At 42.1% G+C, this 21,975-nt stretch overlaps 1 protein-coding gene across 1 annotated transcript in view; it reads left to right on the top strand.

Annotated features, from left to right (window-relative positions):
- CSMD2 (CUB and Sushi multiple domains 2) overlaps window positions 1-21,975 on the top strand; it is a 1,186,454-nt gene that overhangs the window by 988,854 nt on the left and 175,625 nt on the right. The window contains exon 26 of the mRNA XM_040337101.1: window positions 6,497-6,699. Within this exon, the coding sequence (XP_040193035.1) occupies window positions 6,497-6,699 (203 nt within the window). The remainder of the gene's footprint in view (window positions 1-6,496; window positions 6,700-21,975) is intronic.

Genomic DNA, 21,975 nt, shown 5'->3' with positions numbered 1-21,975 from the left:
TACTTACAGTTTTGGTGTCTTGCGCGGCGTCCATCGGCGGCCTCGTCGGGTCCGGCGTCCGTCTGCGCCTTCGGGTGTCCTCTTCGTCGGGTCCGGCGTCCTTCTGCGGCGTCCTCGCGTCCTCCCCGCTCGTTTCCCGCGCCGAGTTTGAATACTGCACCGACATATACAGAGCGCAGTACACTTGTGTTTCATCGGGCAGGCTCGGCAACTCTCGCGCTGACGTCCTGTACGTCCAGGACGTCAGGGCGAGAAGACCCGAGACTGCCCGACAATACACGAGTGTACTGCGCTCGGTATATGTCGGCGCAGTATTCAAACTCGGCGCGGGAAAGCGGGTATCGGCGTATACCGCGCACCCACGATTTTGCCCTGATTTTCAAAAAAGTGCGCGGTATACGCCGATAAATACGGTATCTGCAAAACTACAATAACAATCATGCAGCTTGTTCTTATAATACACTGTGGCAGCACTTGTCACAAGAAAATACACTAGATGATTTTAGTGCTAGTTATGGCTCTGGATTTGACATGTCCTTCCTGCAATGAAACAGAGGACATCCGTTACTCTGGGGGAACAGGGTGCAACTGAAAGGAAGTTCCCGCCAGAAACAAATTACTACATCTTCCTTTCCAGCTGCTTTGCAGGCAGAGTTCTAGGAAATGTGTCCTCTTTTCAGAGCAGAATTTTGGTTCCAGGCTGCTGTTTCTGGACATATCATATAAACTATATAACATAAACTTTATTTTTGAGGGGTGTCTATTTTTTTTTGTACATGCTTTACACAATGTACAATGGTTATGGTCGTAAAGTTAAAACAAACACAATACAGATAGACTTGGTCATTGCATGACTAAACTTCCATCACACTTGTTGTTTCTAAGGCCCCGTACACACGGCCGAGGAACTCGACGTGCCAAACACATCGAGTTCCTCGGCCAGTTCAGCCCTGAAGCCGCCGAGGAGCTCGGCGGGCCGAGAGCTCCCATAGAACAACGAGGAAATAGAGAACATGTTCTCTATTTCCTCGTCAAGCTCCTCGTCGGCTTCCTCGGCCGAAAGTGTACACACGGCCGGGTTTCTCGGCAGAATTCAGCCAGAAACTCGGTCGGAAGCTGAATTCTGCCGAGGAAACTGGTCGTGTGTACGGGGCTTAAGTCACATTGTTAATCCAATTGATAATATGCCTGTTGGTAAACACCTTTATTATGCACAAAGGTTGGACATATATGGGCAGGAATTCAATACAATGAGAGGTGTATATTTGTCTCCAAATTGTCATTGAGCACAAGTAAAGAAAACGTTGGATTCCTTTGCACTGAGAATAGGCATTATATAGCAGTGCACAGCAGTAATAGAGACAGATAGATAATGTGCCGTCTGTAGCGTGGACACATCCTAGACTATCAATGTCATTATATACAGTACATGAGACACATGTTCAGTGCAGGGCCCTTTCTCACTCTGTCACTGTCATGCATCACCACTGAAGATAGAGTCGGTCAGATGCTCCCTTACGGCCAAGTGTCACTATCACCCAGGGTGAAAAGGACAGGCTGGGGGCAGGTAGTTGGCAGACTGTCTGCTTGAATCTACGGGTTTCATTTCACTGCCTATGCTAAAGCTGATCTCTGAAATCCCCTTTGCTCTGTCTGAGATTGTTCGGCACAGTTGGATGCAGTTTTGGATAAAAGTTCTATATAAATGCAAATGGGTGTCTAGGTACAATGTATGCTAATCAATGGCAAAGCTGGCAAAGATTTGACAGAGTGTAATAACACACAACCACAACGGCTTTTTAATTTCTCTTGTGATGTTAGGAAGCCTTTCATCAAAAGAGCTACCTTGTGTTCACCTTAAATGAGAACCAGCATCTTAAATCCACTGTCCTTTACCAAAGGATTTATGTCACACTTCACAATAATAATTATGAGCCGAGGTTTACAAACCTGTATTTTTAGCCATAATGGAAGAAATCAGCCAGCCATACCTAAGACTTTATTACACATTAGTTGTGATCATAGCAGAGGATTAAAGCTCAAGTCGTAATAACAAACCAAAACGTGGAGCTCTATAAAAAAAAAACTCTATGATGAAAGATGTGGTTGACATGAGCACTTGTTAAGTTTGATGTAGACGAGATTATAAAAATCTGTAGCTAGATTCAGAAACACTTACGACGGCATATCACTACATACGCTGTCGTAAGTCCGAATCCGCGCCGTCGTATCTTTAAGCGTATTCTCAAACTGTGATATGCTTAAATCTTGCTAAGATACGACCGGCGTAAGTCTCCTACGCCGTCTTATCTTAGCTGCATATTTACGCTGGCCGCTAGGGGCGTGTACGTCGATTTACGCAGAGAATATGTAAATGAGCAAGATACACCTATTCACGAACGTACGTAAGCCCGTTGCAGTAAGCTACGCCGTTTACGTAAGACGTTTTTCAGGTGTGAAGATAAACCACCAAAAAGATGGCGCAGCCAATGTTAAGTATGGACGTCGGGACAGCCGTCAAATTTTACGTCGTTTGCGTAAGCCGATTCAGAATGGGGCTGGGCGTAGGTTGCGTTCACGTCGAAAGCAAGAAGTATTTGCGATGTGATACTGAGCATGCGCGCGTATGCGCCGTACGATCGGCGCTTCATTTACATGTATGGTAATGAATCGTGAATTCATTACAATACAACACGCCCCCTACCTGCCTATTTTGAATTAGGCGGGGTTACGCTGGGCCATTTGCGCTACGCCGACGTAACTTAGGAGGCAAGTGCTTTGTAAATACAGTACTTGCCTCACTATCTTACGTCGGCGTAGTGCAAATGGAATGCACTACGCCGACCTAAAGAAGCACCGCCGTACGTGAATCTAGCTATTGGTGTTTATATAAATATATACTACATAGAAATCTAACATAATTTGAAAGTTGTCATCTATATCATTTTGAGTTAGGCAATAAAGCCAAAATTCTGCAAATGCAATAGGACTTTTGTGATGCAATCTCTGTAAGGGCCCATTCACACTAGTGCGATTCCTCCTGTGTCTGCTGTCATGCTGCAATTTACAATAATGAAAATCACGTTCAGATTATTTTCTATGGCGCCCATTCACACCAATGCGACATGGTGCACTGCAAGTTTTGAAAAGATATAGGTGTTTCTTTTGGTGCAGCACAATATGCTTTTGGCCACACCGATGTCAACGGCAGTGCATGTACATGTGTTTTTTAGTGCATTTTTGGCAGGGTTTTTGTTTAACAACCAGTCTTTTCCCTTAATGAAACATGAAAACTCATCCAAAATGTATGTAAGAACATGCTACAAATATGCACTGAAAAACAAGATCATGCAGCAGCACTAGTTTAAACCTAGGGTAAATGATTACTACAAAATAGCCTCCAGAATTTAGGTGGGCTTTGCCAAATCAAATTCTTCAAGATTTCAGACATGAACAGAATCAGAGTGGCCTGTTATATTGCTTTTGGTGCAGCTCAAAGTAGAGGTGAAAGTTTGTCCCTGTATCCCATATTTTGTGTGCAGGCTTATCCTGATTCCAATCCAGAGGGCTAGTAAGTGTTAAGAGTACACTACTCCTGATCAACCCAGGTGAACAAATAATAAGGAGTGTCTCCACCACACCACACACCCTGATATATTTTACCCCGCCCACCGGGGCTTACCCCGGGTACACACGGGCCAAATGTTGAGACACAATGATCGGTTAAAAAAAAAACGGCCAACATTCGGCCCGTGTGTATGTCGGTCTGTCTGACAGAAGCCAGCCAGTTCAGCTGGCTTCTCTGTCGGATGTGCATGCTGGAAGACCAGCATGTGACTGACTCCTGATCAGCGCTTTCAGCCAATGGCATAAAGCACTGAGCAAAGTGTTCTGCCAGGGGGGCGTCCCCCTGTCAGAGCACAAAAGCTCAGCAGGAGGGTGGTTGTTGAACTAACCTAACATGGTTAGTACAGCAGCTCTGACCAGAGCTGACAGTTATTTTTCATTCAACCCCACAGTTTAACTAAATAATAGTGTGCACCCAGCTTTAGTCACCCTAGAACTAAACCCGGTCGATGGGGTGAAATGTATCAGGGTGTGTGGTGTGGTGGAGACATGTAGGCTGAGGCCACTCCTTATTGTTTATTCAACTTGGCTGGTCGGAAAAAGAAGCAACCCTTTGCTTTTTACATGAGCAGAATCATATTTAAAATTCATTGTCAGCTCAAAGCTTGCTTTCTATAAACTGAGTACCAAAATCAAACTGATTAATGCTTTATGGTTTGGACAAAGAAATCAAGCGTACCACCAGCCTTAACCAACAACGAGAAATCCTTGAAAGAAGTAATGTTTAAAGTCTTACAAAACTAAAAGGGAAAGGCTAGCAGAAAACCTAGACATACACAATAAACATTGTTGACATTGTTGACATATTTATAGTATTAGTAAACTGGGTCTGGTATGGATTTTTGGGGGGAACCCCACGCAATTTAAAAAAAAATTGGTGCAGGGTTCCCCTTTAATATCCATACCTGGGTGGAAGCCAGTAAAAAAATAGGCACTTTTCTTCTGTCAGTAAATGCCAGTGACAGGAAAAGGTTGCCAGTAAAAAATATGGCTGTGACTTACTATATGAAAAATAAAATAAGAAATATGTTTTTTGCCTTAATATCTACCTTAAATCACTTTGCTAATTGAGTATTGTACCTGTTTGTAGCCTAAATAAATGCACTTAAAACTGTAATTTTTGGAAATTTTGGAAATGCCAGTAAAAACTTGGCTGTGTCAGTAAGTTTTGGGTGTCGTGACAGTAAATTTCAGTCTGGTAGGTTGGCAACACTGGAGCAGGGCCAGACAGTGTGCTGCTGAATTTTAAACAGTATAGGCACCTTTTAATGTTTTACAGCTAAAAGAGGCCAGCATAGATTGATCTATTATTTCAGGACTTAATTTTCTGAATAAAGTTCCACTTTAAGGCAAGGACCCTAAAAGTAATTCTTAACAAGCAGTACATAGCCTTAAAACAAACCCATACTGACCTCTATAGTTAGAGTCACCGTAGAGCATTTCATCTTCAAAGTTCACACTAAAAGCAGTAAAGTTGTTCTAAAGTTCTTGTTAAGTTCTTGTTAACCTCTTGTTAAGAATGTCAGTATATGAATAACCATAGTCAGGCCACAATTCTACTTTAAAGTATGCACATTTTTTTTAATAAGCCGCGTACACACGCACGGTTTACTCGGCAAGAACCAGCAAAACTGCTGGCAGAGCTTTCTTTGCCGAGTAAACCGTGGGTGTGTACGAGGCTTTGAGGTTTCTCGTCAAGAAAACTGCCCAAAATCATGATGAGAAAAATAGAGAACCTGTTCTCTATTTACTCGTTGTAATACTTGGCAGTGTTTTCCTGCCGAGAAAACCCGAGAGTGTGAATATTTACCTGTCGCCGTGGAAACCGGCGCATGCTCAAAATGACTTTGATGCATGCGTGGTAGCTTCCTAGGGATAGGTAGAGTGCAGCAAGATGGCGGCGATGGCACCGAATGTGATGAGCGCATGTCATCGTACGCGATGATGTCACCGCGTTCTTGCCATTCAAAAGAATGGTGGTTCTTTTGAATGGAGTGTCTGTACACTCGGGCGGCAAGAGATTCTTGCCAGGAATCTCGTCAGGAAAAACTACTTTTTTTTACTGAGGAGATTCTGGCCGGTGTGTACAGGGCTTAAGACTGAGAAAAGGTTAGAAACCATGCCAGTCAAGTTTTTATTGCTATTGGTGTCCCTAGACAATTGGTGACAGCTGTCCCATAGACACAGCAGGAAGTGTGAAGAAATATCTCCTAAAAGCTTTCCCTCACTTTTAGGAGATATTTACACACACTTCCTGCTGTGTCTAAGGCCCGTACACACGACCGAGGAACTCGACGTGCCAAACACATCGAGTTCCTCGTCGAGTTCAGTGTGGAAGCTGCCGAGGAACTCGGCGGGCCGACTTTTGCCATTGAACAACGAGGAAATAGAGAACATGTTCTCTATTTCCTCGCCAAGGTCCTCGTCGGCTTCCTCGGCCGAAAGTGTACACACGGCCGGGTTTCTCGGCAGAATTCAGCTCTGAACCGAGTTTCTGGCTGAATTCTGCCGAGAAACTCGGTCGTGTGTACGGGGCCTTAGGGACGCAAGAGAAATCTCCCCAATGGGACATAGCGAAAAAAGCTGACAGTGGTTAATGCCCTTCCCTACTCTATCCAAAATTTAAAAGTTGTGGTTTTAGATAAACCTTAAACGTAAAAATTTCTTTGTTCAATAAGAGGTAAATGCATAGAATCTCAATTGCTCAAAAAATGCTAAAATATTTTTTTTCTTTGATGCTGATGAATTATTGTAAATATAGTATACAATTACAAGGGTTCATTGCTAAATATTTTTTTTATGTAATATGCTTTGAAGTGCACATTTTTATACGTTATCAGTCATCTGATACTTTAACTTTCCTTTTTAGATTACACTTTACAGTTTTCCACACAGAGGAAGTTCATGATATGTTGAAGATATGGGACGGCTCAATAGAGAGTGGAATTCTCATGAAGGAGCTCAGTGGTTCCATTTTACCCCCTGACACACACAGCACATTCAACTCTGTCACTCTCCAGTTCAACACAGATTTTTTTACCAGCAAACAAGGGTTCTCTATTCACTACTCAGGTAAGATAGATCTTTGTTCTATATTGTTGTATCCATTCATAACATTCAGATTCTATTACTTATTGGACCTAGTTCAGCCAAACTCCTGACAGTCTCTTATGAGGCTGAAGAACAGCAGGCATCACAGCATTGCTGCATGTGTGGAAATGATCTTCTGCATCTAAACAAGAATTAAATGCTAGAGATATATTTTTTTAATGAATGCCTGGTCACATTAAACATGCTTATGAATCCCTGTTAGACAGCAGATATTAAAGCTATGCTGCAGGCAGATATAACAGACACATGGTTATGCACCTCTGTATTTATTTATACATTGCTGTGTATTTTTTAAATGTAAGCATCTGGGTATGACTGGTGTGTAAAGAAGCAGCACAATGAGTTGGCTCAATGAGTGCTGCTGTGCAAGGAGCATGCTTAGAGGAGGAGAGAGCAGAATGACATAAACTCTGTGTGCTGCTTCTCTTTATACAGCCTTGTCACAGGCTGGGGTGGGGTGGAGATCTGTTGGAGCTAATGAGCTACAGCAGAGAAATATCAGGTCTCCTCCCCTACCAGAAAGGGAGTTGTGGTGTGTCAGAGCCTGGTGTGGAGTGTCGTGCTCACCCCCTCCTTTGACTACAGGAGAGTCTGGATGCCCACTAACACACAGCTCCTTTTTCTGCCTGCAATGTAGAGAGCATCCTGACTCTTCTGTAGTCCAAGGGAGGGGGCGAGCACGACACTCCACACTAAGTAGAAAGCCTTGCATTACTGTGTGGAGTTACAGACAGAAGAACAGGAAGTGAGGATTTCTCAGAAGAAATAAGGACTTTTAAAAGCAAAATCGAAGGATGAGGTAAGTGAAGGAGGACTTCACTAAGGTAAAGGAAGCTATTTAGGGAAAAAAAATTGTACCTTTACAACCCCTTTAAGCCTCGTACACATGCTCGGTTTACTCGGCAAGAACCAGCAAGAAAACTGCTGGCAGAGCTTTCTTGCTGAGTAAACCGAGCGTGTGTATGAGGCTTTCAGGTTTCTTGTCAAGAAAACTGCCCAGAATCTAGACGAGAAAAATAGAGAACATGTTCTCTATTTTCTCGTCGTGAGATTCTCGGCAGTGTTTTCCTGCCGAGAAACCCGAGAGTGTGTATACTTATCTGTCGCCGTGGAAACCTGCGCATACTCGAAATTACTTTGACGCATGCGTGGTAGCTTCCTAGGCATGGGTAGGGTGTAGCAAGATGGCGGCGACGGCATCAAATGTGAATAGCGCATGCTCGTCGTAATCGATGACTTCACCGCATATGTTCCATTCAAAAGAACGCCGGTTATTTTGAATGGAGTGTCTGTACACTCGGGCGGCAAGAGATTCTTGCCAAGAATTTTGTCAGGAAAAATAAAGTTTTTTTCCTGACGAGATTCTGGCCCGTGTGTACAGGGCTTAATGCTCACAAAAGTTGGGTGTTCTTGCAAAGCTGGGAGGGTTTGGGTTTCTTTAGGAACTGTTACCTATGTACTTTATATTTTCACCATCATATTATGGCCACGTGGGCTATTTCGACACACCGCACTACTGAATCTGATATCTATAGATGAATATACAGTCTCCCTCTATCAATATGTAGATCCGTAACTCAAGCCATGCTGCCCTTAAAATGTATCAGGTGGAATGTGCATGACAAACTGAAACATTCAACTGCATTGGGTATTAAGCATATCATTTGACATACTTCTCAAAAATAAATACATAATAAAAAAAAAATAATGTGGTTGTATCTCTGGGTCTACTGATTGTTTTGACATACACTTATTAGTGAAGGTAATGCCTTATTATGCATGTTTTTATCATATTCTCAGTCCCAAAGTACATGATATGACAGGTTTATTTTAAATAAATAATGATCCAGCAGGAAAAAAAAAAGTGTTTTGTAAACCCTTACATATACCCAGTGACTGGCTTTAGATGGTACACAGAGATAAAACAAATCCTCCTACATAACTTGTACCTGATTATCTTCTCTTCTCTACATCCATTCAAATTCCAGAATTTATAAAGCTTATCTGAGTGTTTAGAAATGGAGTGGAGAGCTGAAGTCACACTCTGCAGAGCTCAGGAAGGAGAGCTTTAAGATCTGGTTGGAGGGATGAGGCACACCCCCCTCCAGACAGCACACATGAACTGAGCTAAGGCTGTCAATCAGCTGGAGCTTCCTCACCGCCACCTATTTTCTATTGGTGTCAGGAAAAACTTGTCAGAAGTGACTCATGCTGATAGCACAGGAACAAAGGAGCAGACAGAAATGACACTTAGTGCTGTGGATATAGACAAGTACACTCTATAGAGAAGGTGTGCCCAACTAGTGGCACAGGGGCCACACGTGGCCTGCAGAGCCCTCTTATGTGGCCCATAACCTCCTGCTCTGGGATGGAATAAAATAGAATAGAATACTGTTATTAAAGTTACGTTTTTATTGCTAAAATCACAGTGTGGGTATATATGGGTATATCTGTTCTGCAGTGGTTACTGGGCTGCTTAAAACTGATCCACAGGTACAGAGAAGTGCACCTGTGGGTTACCTGCACTGAGCCATAGACTTCAATTACCTGCGAGTTTGGTGTGCTGAGAGTAGAGTGGGCTCTATTGAGCCGATTGGACTGCCCTCCACCCACTCCACTCATTGTGGCCTGCGACCGGTTACCAAGTCGCTTAAGTGGCCCTTGCTCTTCAAAAGGTTGGGCACCCTTGCTATAGAGCAGTGTTTCTCAACTCCAGTCCTCAAGGCACCCTAACAGGTCATGTTTTCAGGATTTCACTCAGATGAAACAGCCGTGGTAATTACTAAGGCAGTGAAAATGGTCAAATCCCCTGTGCAAAATAATGGAAAGCCTGAAAACATGACCTGTTGGAGCGCCTGAGGACTGGAGTTGAGAAACACTGCTATAGAGGGTTATGCGTTGTTCGTATTTCATTTCTGAGGTTTACAACCACTTTAAGTTTCCCTAAATACATGGGCCAGTTACTGAAAGAAAAGGGATTTGTTCAGCACAGTCATTCTGATAGTGATCCTCTGTGTTTGGATTTATACATTTGTGTGTCCCAAAAACAGGCAACACTCTAAAAGTGTTTATGGGCGTGATTGTGTACATACACATGTACTGTACACATTTATTCCCTTGTGTATATTGTTTGTTATAACACATTCCCCATGCTGTTATAATGCATAAATAATGCTCTTCACTCAAATTATATTCATGAACTTATTGCCATCAAGTGTCTCCTTCTCCCAGAAGACCATAAAAAACGCAGAGGCCTCTTGAAACAGCGAGAAAATAATGTTTCTCTAATATCAGATTAGATTAGAAAGCAAATCAGGCGTTTAGCCTCTGACAGGCTCCCCTCCCCGCTAAACCTGCACCTTGTAATGTAGAAATGATAGCAAGCAGAAAGTTGGAGATGATTGTTCCCTATCGCTCGCCTTTTCTCAATGCCAACATTACGGTGCAGAATTGTCTCTCATAAATTGAATCTATGCCCACATGAAAAGACACTGCAGATTGAGGTGAAACGCATTATCTGCCTGCTAAAAGTGCTCCGAGCTGCTGTACAGGGTCATTGATGCTGCTCTGCTGATCATGATAACTCTTAATGTCCTAGTGTGTCAGGTATATAAGGTATTCTGCATCACAAAGAAGCTGATTTATGGTATAGGGAGAATAGAAAAATCGAAGCTGTCCGTAGTCACCGGTGAAATTACATTTGACATTGTCCTAGAATGCATGGAAATTAAAGTAGGTATATGATACAGTATAAGCAATACACACACATATCCTTCCACCAAATGTATCATGTTGTTGAGCTGCTTTAAAGTACACTGTGAAAAATATACATATTTTAGTTAATTTTTTCAAAATTAGGTAGGTTGGTCATTAAAAGAAGGAGTCTGGCCTAATTAAAATGCTGCCTGTGGTTTTACAATGAGGAGCTGGAATCACTATATGGACAAGATAAACACCCTCAGCCTTTTCTTTGCAATTCGAGACAACTAATTTCCAATCCCGAATCAGACGCAAACAAATTTTGGGCTGGGGCCAAGCTTCTTCATTTTATAATGATGCTTAAAACCAAACATTCCATCTTTTGATCTCTACATCATAAGAAATAATTTTCTTTCAGAAAAATAATTTTAAGTTAAAAACAACTATAATATGAGGTCTGCTTAACAGGGTCCTCCTTTAATATTTTTTTTTTCTTTACAAGTAATGCGCTAACAAATTCCAGAAGCATTTATACAAATTATTTTTTGTCTGAGCTTCCATACAAAGGTTTTAGTCCGGAATAAAGTGTTCTACAATACTTCTTGTCAGTTAGGCTGCGTACACACGATCGGTCCATCCGATGAGAACGGTCCGAAGGACCGTTGTCATCGGTTAACCGATAAACCTGACTGATGGTCCATCGCGCCTACACACCATCGGTTAAAAAAACGATCGTGTCAGAACGCGGTGAAGTAAAACACAACGACGTGCTGAAAAAAACGTTCAAGGCTTCCAAGCATGCGTCGACTTGATTCTGAGCATGCGTGGGTTTTTAACCAATGCTTTTGCATACTAACGATCGGTTTTGACCTATCGGTTAGGCGTCCATCGGTTAAATTTTAAAGCAATTTCTCATTTTTTTGACCAAAGGTTAAAGAACCTATGGAGCCTACACACGATCGGTTTGGCCTGATGAAAACGGTCCTTCAGACCGTTCTCCTCTGGCGATCCTATCGTGTGTATGCGGCCTTACTCTATTTGGACCATACACTATGCAAAATTCAGCTGGTTCCACAAAATTGACTCCATGAATGGCCCACCCATTTAATATATTTTGATTGAATAGTCAAATAAACTGAATGGAAATTTTGTGTCAAACAGCAGCTGCCATCAGTCAGATGCAGCTACTGTTCAGGTGTAACATAAAGTGAAAAAGTGCGGCTCTAAAATGAATGATCTCAGATTCCTACTGAGAATAATAACATGTATGCCACACACATATAATAATTGTGCACATCCAATTAATCATAATAAACATTAGAAAACAGTGTTTAACTGTGATATTCTAGTGAAACAGTAAAATTAACCATAAACAATAAAAAATGGCAATCCACTATGTTCAAAGTGTCCTTAGTGGTAAGAAGGATATCATTAAGAATCCTAATATTGGCTGTCCATTCACAGAACTAGTGATAGTGATCCAAAGGTGAAGTAATAAATGCAGTCTATAAAGTGAATAAATAAAGTAGTAAAGAAAATTGATAGAAGATCAGCCACCATGTGTTCTTAAAGGCTTACCGAAAGGATTGAACACCTATGCCCTGTACACACGATAGGAATTTCCTATGGGCTAAAATATGATGGAATTTTCTGTCAGAATTCCATTCAAGCTGTCTTCCATCAGTCTTGCATATACACTGCCAGATTAAATTCCGACCGTTCAAAACGCAGTGACGTAAAATACTACGATGAGCCGAGAAAAATGTTCAATGCTTCCGAGCATGCGTTGACTTGATTCTGAGCATTCTCTGTTGGAGTTCCACACAGACAATAGGAATTTCCCATAGGATTTTATTCCATCAGAAAAAAATAAAACATGTTCTATTTCCAAACTCAGATGGAAAAAAATCCTATGTGGCCCACACACAATAGGAATTTCTGATGAAAAAATTCCATCAGACTTTTTTCATCAGAAATTCCTATAGTGTGTACAAGGCATTAGTGAGTCAATCAGGCTTAAATTGTATTGGACCAAAAGGAGACTATCTCTACAGACATGAACTCCAGGGAACCAGTATATTCAAAGTAATGGACCTCCAATGATGTTATGGGTTATTGAGCCCAAGCGGATATAAATCAATATTTGTGGAAAAAATAAGAAAAAGGAGAGCACATAGCGTGATTCCGTAAAGTAACTCACAGATATTTATTAAAATTAAGGAATAAAACTCACATTTCTGATGATAAAAAATCGCTTATAATAAAAGAGGCAGTAACAGTGGCATCAGCAGTCCTTCCCGACGCGTTGGCTGCTTGCTATGGGAGCACTCATGCTTGTCTGTTCCCGAGCTGCCTCTCTGTCCACTGAAGAGAGTTATAGCTGGATAGAGTTTGGGCTCAGGTAAATGTTTGGGGGGGGGGGGGGGGCCCTTGCGGAAGGTTGAAAATAATGCATTAAGCTAAAAAAAACTTCTGCTTTTAGAAACACTTTAACCTTGCTTTAGTACCATGGTGTTTTAGACCAGTGGTTCTCAACTTCAGTCCTCAAGTACCCCCATCAGTCCATGTTTTCAGGTTTTCCTTTACTTTGCACAGCTGCTCTAAATCAATATCACTGAAATGGTATTGAGAAGAGCTATTTTATCTAAGGGAAGTCCCCAAAACATGGCCCGTTGGGAGTACGTAAGGACTGAGGTTGAAAACCACTGATTTAGACTACCTGCTATGCTATAGTATAACCTAGTGACTATGTCAGTTTACTGCATGCAAATAGATTATTTTAGCTGTTTTCTCATATAGTTGTGAGTAGCATATTTTTATTTGAGCTCAAATAGAGCTTTGCAGCATGTCATTACTTAAGAGGGGACGAAGCAGTTCACACAGTTGGGGTAAAGAACAGGAAACCTGTCATACCAAGTGACTCCTCTGGGGGTAAGCACTATATAGGTGTTGTGACAGCCACTTGAGCCTGCTGTTCGAATACAATAGTTGCAGCTGGAAATATTTCTATCCATGCTGTTTAGCTTGGATGGAGGAATTTGTTAATTTTTTACACACGTAGTGTATGGCCAGCCAACTCCTGGTAGCTTTAAAGGGAAAATGTACTTAACAAAAAAATATAGAGTCTGTCATTGTTGACATGTTTTTGAAAATGTCAGTTAACTAGTTGTCTCTGGCTTCAATAATTGCTGTCTTTAGTTTCAGTACTTGCTGTCTCTGGCCTTAATAATCACCGTCTTTATCCGCAATAATTGCTGTCTTTAGGTCCAATACTTGATATCTCTGGCCTCAATAATCGTTATCTCTAGCTTCTAAAATTGCTGTCTTTTATCTTCAATACTTGCTGTCTCTGGCCTTAATAATCGCTGTCTTTAGGTTCAATAATTGCTGTCTTTAGCTTCAGCCCTTGCTGAATCTGGCTTCAATAATTGCTATCTTTTGCTTTAATATTGGCTGTCTATGGCTTCATTACCTTCAAAGATACAAATGCAAAACAAGCATGCAAAATTAGCTTTTTTGTTTTGGGTCAATGTTGCAGATAAGACTCAAGACAAACCAGTCAGCCCCTTTCACACTGAGTTTTTCAGGCGGTTTAGCGCTAGAAATAGCACTTAAATACTGCCTGAAAAACTCCTGCCCTGCAGTCTCAATGTGAAAGCCGCGGCGCTGGGCTGGCAGGACCACTCCAAAAGTCCTGCCAGCAGAATCTTTGGAGCGGTGAGAGGATCAGTGTATTTACCCCTCCTCCACCGCTCCTTCCCATTGAAAACAATGCAGAGGCGCATTGTGGGCGGTATTAACCCTTTTCTGGCCACTATGGGGGGTTTAACCTCTTGACCACTGGGCACTTAAACCCCCTTCCTGACCAGACCAATTTTCAGCTTTCGGTGCTCTCACAATTTGAATGACAATTACTCCGTCATACAACATTGTACCCATTTGAAATTTTTGTCCTTTTTTTCACACAAATAGAGCTTTCTTTTGGTGGTATTAGATCACCTCTGGGTTTTTTATTTTTTGCGCTATAAAAGAAAAACGACCGAAAATTCTGTAAAAAAAAAAAAACTTGTTTCTGTCATATTCGCAGGTTATTTCTCACACACAGCATATGCATACCACGAATGACACCCCAAAACACATTCTGCTATTCCTCCCGAGTATGGCGATACCCCATGTGTGCAACTTTTACACGGCGTGGCCACATACAGAGGCCCAACATGCAGGGAGCGCCATCAGGCGTTCTGGAGCACCCAGGCCAATTCTGACATTTCTCTCCTACATGGAAAAAATCACAATCACAGAGTATTGCGCAGGAATAGCTGAGCTGGGAGGGATGGCTGGATCTATGACTGCAGTTGTCACAGATCCAGCCACAGCACTGCTGACACCCCGCGCTCCCCCCCCCTCTCCTCTCCTCTCGCACTGTACCGAAAGGTACAGAGAGGAGAGGGAGGAACCGGCGTCATCAAATGAAGCCGGTTTGTTTACAAGTGATCGCTCCGTCATTTGACGGAGCGATCACGTGGTAAACAGCCGCGATTCGCGGCAATTTACTGTGATCCGTGATGCGCCAGGTCTTCTAGACCCGGCGAGCACGGACACTTCCGCAAGCGCGCCCCAGGGGACGCGCAAACGCGGAAGTGCACGAGGACGTCCCAGGGACGTCCTGTCACAGTAACTCGACCGCGCTGTAGCAGTATTTTTGCTATAGCGCGGTCGGCAAGTGGTTAAACCATACCGCTAGCGGCCGAATACAACCGCAATTCCGCAGCAATTCCGACGGTATAGCGCACTAAAAATAGTGGCGCTTTACCGCCACCGCACTTCCCGGTGTGATAGGGGCCTCAAGGTGGTGCTGGATACATGGCTGAGCCCTTCTTGTTTCCTTGGAAACAAGAGGGACACAAAGACAGGAAATTGCATGTAGCTAACAAGTTATTATACAAACATTAAACATAATACTACCACCTAGTGGTAGAACTACTAATCACAGTATGAGAATGGTTGTTGTAACTACAGTGAGGAAAATAAGTATTTGAACACCCTGCTATTTTGCAAGTTCTCCCACTTGGAAATCATGGAGGGGTCTGAAATTGTCATCGTAGGTGCATGTCCACTCTGAGAGACATAATCAAAAAAAAATTCCAGAAATCACAATTTATGATTTTTTAACTATTTATTTGTATGATACAGCTGCAAATAAGTATTTGAACACCTGTCTATCAGCTAGAATTCTGACCCTCAAAGACCTGTTAGTCTGCCTTTAAAATGTCCATCTCCACTCCATTTATTATCCTAAATTAGATGCACCTGTTTGAGGTCATTAGCTGCATAAAGACACCTGTCCACCCCATACAATCAGTAAGAATCCAACTACTAACATGGCCAAGACCAAAGAGCTGTCCAAAGACACTAGAGACAAAATTGTACACCTCCACAAGGCTGGAAAGGGCTACGGGGAAATTGCCAAGCAGCTTGGTGAAAAAAGGTCCACTGTTGGAGCAATCATTAGAAAATGGAAGAAGCTAAACATGACTGTCAATCTTCCTCGGACTGGGGCTCCATGCAAAATCTCACCTCGTGGGGTCTCAATGATCCTAAGAAAGGTGAGAAATCAGCCCAGGACTACACGGGAGGAGCTGTTCAATGACCTGAAAAGAGCTGGGACCACCTTTCCAAGGTTACTGTTGGTAATGCACAAAGACGTCATGGTTTGAAATCATGCATGGCACGGAAGGCTCCCCTGCTTAAACCAGCACATGTCAAGGCCCGTCTTAAGTTTGCCAATGACCATTTGGATGATCCAGAGGAGTCATGGGAGAAAGTCATGTGGTCAGATGAGACCAAAATAGAACTTTTTGGTCATAATTCCACTAACCGTGTTTGGAGGAAGAAGAATGATGAGTACCATCCCAAGAACACCACCCCTACTGTGAAGCATGGGGGTGGTAGCATCATGCTTTGGGGGTGTTTTTCTGCACATGGGACAGGGCGACTGCACTGTATTAAGGAGAGGATGACCGGGGCCATGTATTGCGAGATTTTGGGCAACAACCTCCTTCCCTCAGTTAGAGCTTTGAAGATGGGTCGAGGCTGGGTCTTCCAACATGACAATGACCCGAAGCACACAGCCAGGATAACCAAGGAGTGGCTCTGTAAGAAGCATATCAAGGTTCTGGCGTGGCCTAGCCAGTCTCCAGACCTAAACCCAATAGAGAATCTTTGGAGGGAGCTCAAACTCTGTGTTTCTCAGCGACAGCCCAGAAACCTGACTGATCTAGAGAAGATCTGTGTGGAGGAGTGGGCCAAAATCCCTCCTCCAGTGTGTGCAAACCTGGTGAAAAACTACAAGAAACGTTTGACCTCTGTAATTGCAAACAAAGGCTACTGTACCAAATATTAACATTGTTTTTCTCAGGTGTTCAAATACTTATTTGCAGCTGTATCATACAAATAAATAGTTTAAAAAAATCATACATTGTGATTTCTGGATTTTTTTTTTTGATTATGTCTCTCACAGTGGACATGCACCTACGATAACAATTTCAGACCCCTCCATTATTTCCAAGTGGGAGAACTTGCAAAATAGCAGGGTGTTCAAATACTTATTTTCATCACTGTATGTATGTATGCTAACCTCATTCATCAACTACGTCTTATAAAAGTTACATTTTCTTTCAGAGTTCTTTACACTGGCTTTGGAAACCCATTTATTTCCAATTCCATGTTTGCCTTGAGTTAATTCTGCAAGTTCCCAAGCTTAGAGCTGGTTGGGGGATGTCATGTCTTCATCTACAGCTTTAATCCATGTTTATATCCCCCATAAACAGGAAGCTTTTGCATTTTTCCCCATGACACTGGCTTAGGCTGTGGTACTGTAAAATCATACATTGACAAGCATCTAGCTGTGATGCCGTTATTGGTTCTCTCGGATTTTCTGTCTGGAGTTAAATGTGGTTAGGATGCTTTTTTTAAAGGATACATTACTGATGCCAATTTCAATGTCAGTGATGTTCTGTTTCTTTTCCTTCAGCGGGGGTTCTTGCTCAGATTGTTGTTCAGTTGGTGTTGTGTCACTTCTTCAGGCTTTTGACACATAACCATTCCATTAATAATTACACATCTGCTGATTGTTACTGCATGGGTGCTCAACCTGTGGTCCTCCAGCTGCTGCAGAACTACAAGTCCCATGAGGCAAAGTTGATAGTTACAACAAGCTTGACTCCCAAAGTCTGAGGCATGGTGGGAATTGTAGTTTGGCAACATCTGGAGGGCCACAGGTTGAGCACCCTAGCCTTATTGGTATCTGAAGGCAAATTTATATGTTTTTGACACTTTGTATCCGACTAATATACATTTCCTTGCCTGGTGAGCTTCTTTATTGACGGGAGGTTAACTTCAAGAGTAGAAACATTCTGTATAGTACATCTTTGATATGTATCTTTCTGGTGACTGTTTGAGGTAGAGGATAAGGTACATAACATTTCCCTGTTCTTTCTGAGACCATATACTGTCTATTAGCTGTTGTAACTTTTTCTGTCTTGCTTTGCTCAGGGAAAGTATAGAAACTTATATCATTATCATATGATGTTTTAGCTCCAGATTCAGTGTACCAGGTCAAAAATTATGAGCTGCCTCATCAGAGAAGATCTTGTCTTTTTTTCAGTGATTACATTGGATTTGGTGGGGTGGGGAGGGAAAATGATGTCATAATATAGTGGATGTGTGATATAATGTTTTTTTATACAGATATTTACTGTCATATAGTTTACTTACTTAATTTGTTAGAATGTGCACATATTTTTTTATATCCCCATGTACAAGCCAATGATGAATTATTTTATTTGAGTTGCTCTTTTAGCCCTAATGGAGGGGGCCTCTTGGAACAATATGTTGTATCTCTGTTTATACATCTAAGGCCGGGTACACACGGACAAACATGTATGGTGAAAGCGGTCCGTCGGACAGTTTTCACCATACATGTCTGCCAGAGGGCTTCTGTACGATGGTTGTACACACCATCGTACAGAAGTCCGCGCGTAAACAATACGCGGGGCGTGTCTGCGGTGTCGCCGCGTCGATGACGCGGTGTCGCCGCAAAAATGACGCAGCGACGTGGGCGGCCCGCCTTTAAAATGCTTCCACGCATGCGTCGAAGTCATTCGACGCATGCGAGGGACGGCGGGCGCCTGGACATGTACGGTAGGTCTGTACTGACGACCGTACATGTCCGAGCGGGCAGGATTCCAGCGGACTGTTTTAAAACAAGTCCAGGAATATTTGTCCGCTGGGAAAAGGCCCGGCGGGCAAATGTTTGCTGGAATTCGGCCCGCTCGCGCCCACACACGACCAAACATGTCTGCTGAAACTGGCCTGCGGACCAGTTTCAGCAGACATGTTTGGTCGTGAGTACGGGGCCTTACACATCAAATGTTGATGTTTTCCTTTATACACCTAAAGTCTTCCTGAGATAAGAGCCAAACATAAGCCCTTATTTTCCAGAGAGACCTCTGAAAGAGACCCTCTGCACCAGATGAGAAAACAATATAACTGTATCCAAAATGTAATAACAAAAAAGAAAAAAAAGAAGCTTTGGTTTAGGTTTGGCTTCAAGTGTGAGTGGAAAGTAATAGAAATGCTTATAATGAATATACAGTGAATGTATTTGCTGCAGTTCTCAGGGGAAAATGCATGATTTTAGCAGGGTGGTTTACAAGTGTGCTTAGGGCCACACAGGTCATGTACTTTGCTCCTTCAATTTATACATTAAATCAACTACATGAACATTACATTTCATAGACACAAAGTGCAGAGTATTCTCCCAAGTAAATAGAAATGGCTCAGGGACCCTGGAGAATTTGTGTATGCATTCACCAAAGAAGGTAATGAATGCAGACATAAATCGCCTTTTTCATAAAGTTATGTCTAAACTGCAAGTGACTTTGATTCAATGGGGCTTTGAGGAAGTAGCAGAAAATATATACATATATTTCTTTTTTTGCTCAGAGCAATTAAGAGATACGTAGGTTTCTACTTTAAGAATTATAAATCAAAGTCAGTTAGTTGCTTTGAGCAGCCACACTGCCCTTTACACTTTTGAAACATGTTTAGGTGTTAGCACTGCGTTCTTAAATTCAATAAGCCGGTTTTATTTTTAGTTCCCATTGACATAAATGTGTTTTAGTTTTTTAGCCTCTTGCACATGCTGATTTAAAACACTTACTGTAACAATAGACAGTAGGTGCAGGTTTTCACTGAATTGCTTAGAGGAAAGAACAAATTGGTTTCCATATTACAGCATTACATTTACATGCAAATACCTTAAAGTAAATTCTATCACTCACATTTCAGCGTTTTTAAATACAAGGGGAGGTAAAAATAGTTAAGGGTTCAGCAGATACATCTAAAGTTACAATAAAATCATAAAATAGATAAGAAATAGGGAAACACACAACCAGAAATAAAATATCACACAGAATAATAAATGGAACTTAACCATTATCTTTGTGTACTCTATATTTTTTCTTTAACAACATGGAAGGGGAGCGGGCTTTAGCCCTAGCTGCATATTGGCAGACTTTGGCTTCTGTTGAGAGAAGAAGATTGCAACAATGCAAGAATGAGACTGTGATGGACACTGGTTTGGTCTTTAACTCTTAAAAAATTAATAAAAATGATACAGTCCGATTGGTGGGTAGGAATGATCTTTCCTCTCAGCTATTTCAGTATCAAATGGCATGCTGACATCAATCCAGACTGCAGATAAAAATCCAACTCATATTACTATTTTGTCACAATGTATTGCATTCTGTGAATGAAGGAGCTGATGAATGACTGGATCTCCAAATCTTCAATGCCTATTCACAGAGCGTGTTGCATTGTAGGAAAATAGTAGTATGAGCTCTCTAAATGGCAGAGTGGTGCAACTCTTAACACTAGCAGCCGCTGATGTTAACCCATATAGCATCGCATTATAGCCACTCATGGCAATATCTGGTGGCTCTAAAGGCAGCACGAAAGGGGGATTTTTGCAAAAAGTAGTAGCCTGCAGTATATGGGATACACAGTTACATAGCTAATGAGTTTGGTGTTGTAGCCACAAAAATATAATAAACTCCAGTTTTAAGACACTATATTCTAAAAAATCCTCTTCTCAGCCAGTTTCCTTGGTCCACCAAACACCCCTGTAAAGCATGTGTTTGCATTTGATTCTGGATCTAGCTAATATATTATTTGTTCATGTAATACAGTCTATGACACTTGCTCATAAAGAGATGAACAAGTATCTGAGGATATGGCAGCACTGTGTTGTATCAAGCAGCACCAAAGCTTCATAAATCTTAAAGATTCTGTAGCACAAAAATGTTCTCTATAGAGGACCATGTGGCACTTACAACACATAAGTCACCTCTGTGCAGTCTTCCAGGCACTACCCAAGAAAAAATCTGACCAAAGGGAAAATAATCCAGGATATGTATGTTTAGTTCCTTTACACCTACAGGTCATTCTCAAAAAATTAGCATATTGTGATAAAGTTCATTATTTTCTGTAATGTACTGATAAACATTAGACTTTCATATATTTTAGATTCATTACACACAACTGAAGTAGTTCAAGCCTTTTATTGTTTTAATATTGATGATTTTGGCATACAGCTCATGAAAACCCCAAATTCCTATCTCAAAAAATTAGCATATTTCATCCGACCAATAAAAGAAAAGTGTTTTTAATAAAAAAAAAAGTCAACCTTCAAATAATTATGTTCAGTTATGCACTCAATACTTGGTCGGGAATCCTTTTGCAGAAATGACTGCTTCAATGCGGCGTGGCATGGAGGCAATCAGTCTGTGGCACTGCTGAGGTGTTATGGAGGCTCAGGATGCTTCGATAGCGGCCTTAAGCTCATCCAGAGTGTTGGGTCTTGCGTCTCTCAACTTTCTCTTCCCAATATCCCACAGATTCTCTATGGGGTTCAGGTCAGGAGAGTTGGCAGGCCAATTGAGCACAGTAATACCATGGTCAGTAAACCATTTACCAGTGGTTTTGGCACTGTGAGCAGGTGCCAGGTCGTGCTGAAAAATGAAATCTTCATCTCCATAAAGCTTTTCAGCAGATGGAAGCATGAAGTGCTCCAAAATCTCCTGATAGCTAGCTGCATTCACCCTGGCCTTGATAAAACACAGTGGACCAACACCAGCAGCTGACATGGCACCCCAGACCATCACTGACTGTGGGTACTTGACACTGGACTTCAGGCATTTTGGCATTTCCCTCTCCCCAGTCTTCCTTTAGACTCTGGCACCTTGATTACCGAATGACATGCAAAATTTGCTTTCATCCGAAAAAAGTACTTTGGACCACTGAGCAACAGTCCAGTGTTGCTTCTCTGTAGCCCAGGTCAGGCACTTCTGCCGCTGTTTCTGGTTCAAAAGTGGCTTGACCTGGGGAATACGGCACCTGTAGCCCATTTCTTGCACACGCCTGTACACGGTGGCTCTGGATGTTTCTACTCCAGACTCAGTCCACTGCTTCCGCAGG

This window comes from Rana temporaria, chromosome 2 (assembly GCF_905171775.1).
Source record: "Rana temporaria chromosome 2, aRanTem1.1, whole genome shotgun sequence".
Classification (NCBI taxonomy): Eukaryota; Metazoa; Chordata; class Amphibia; order Anura; family Ranidae; genus Rana; species Rana temporaria.
This window is presented reverse-complemented; position numbering and strand designations above follow the sequence as displayed.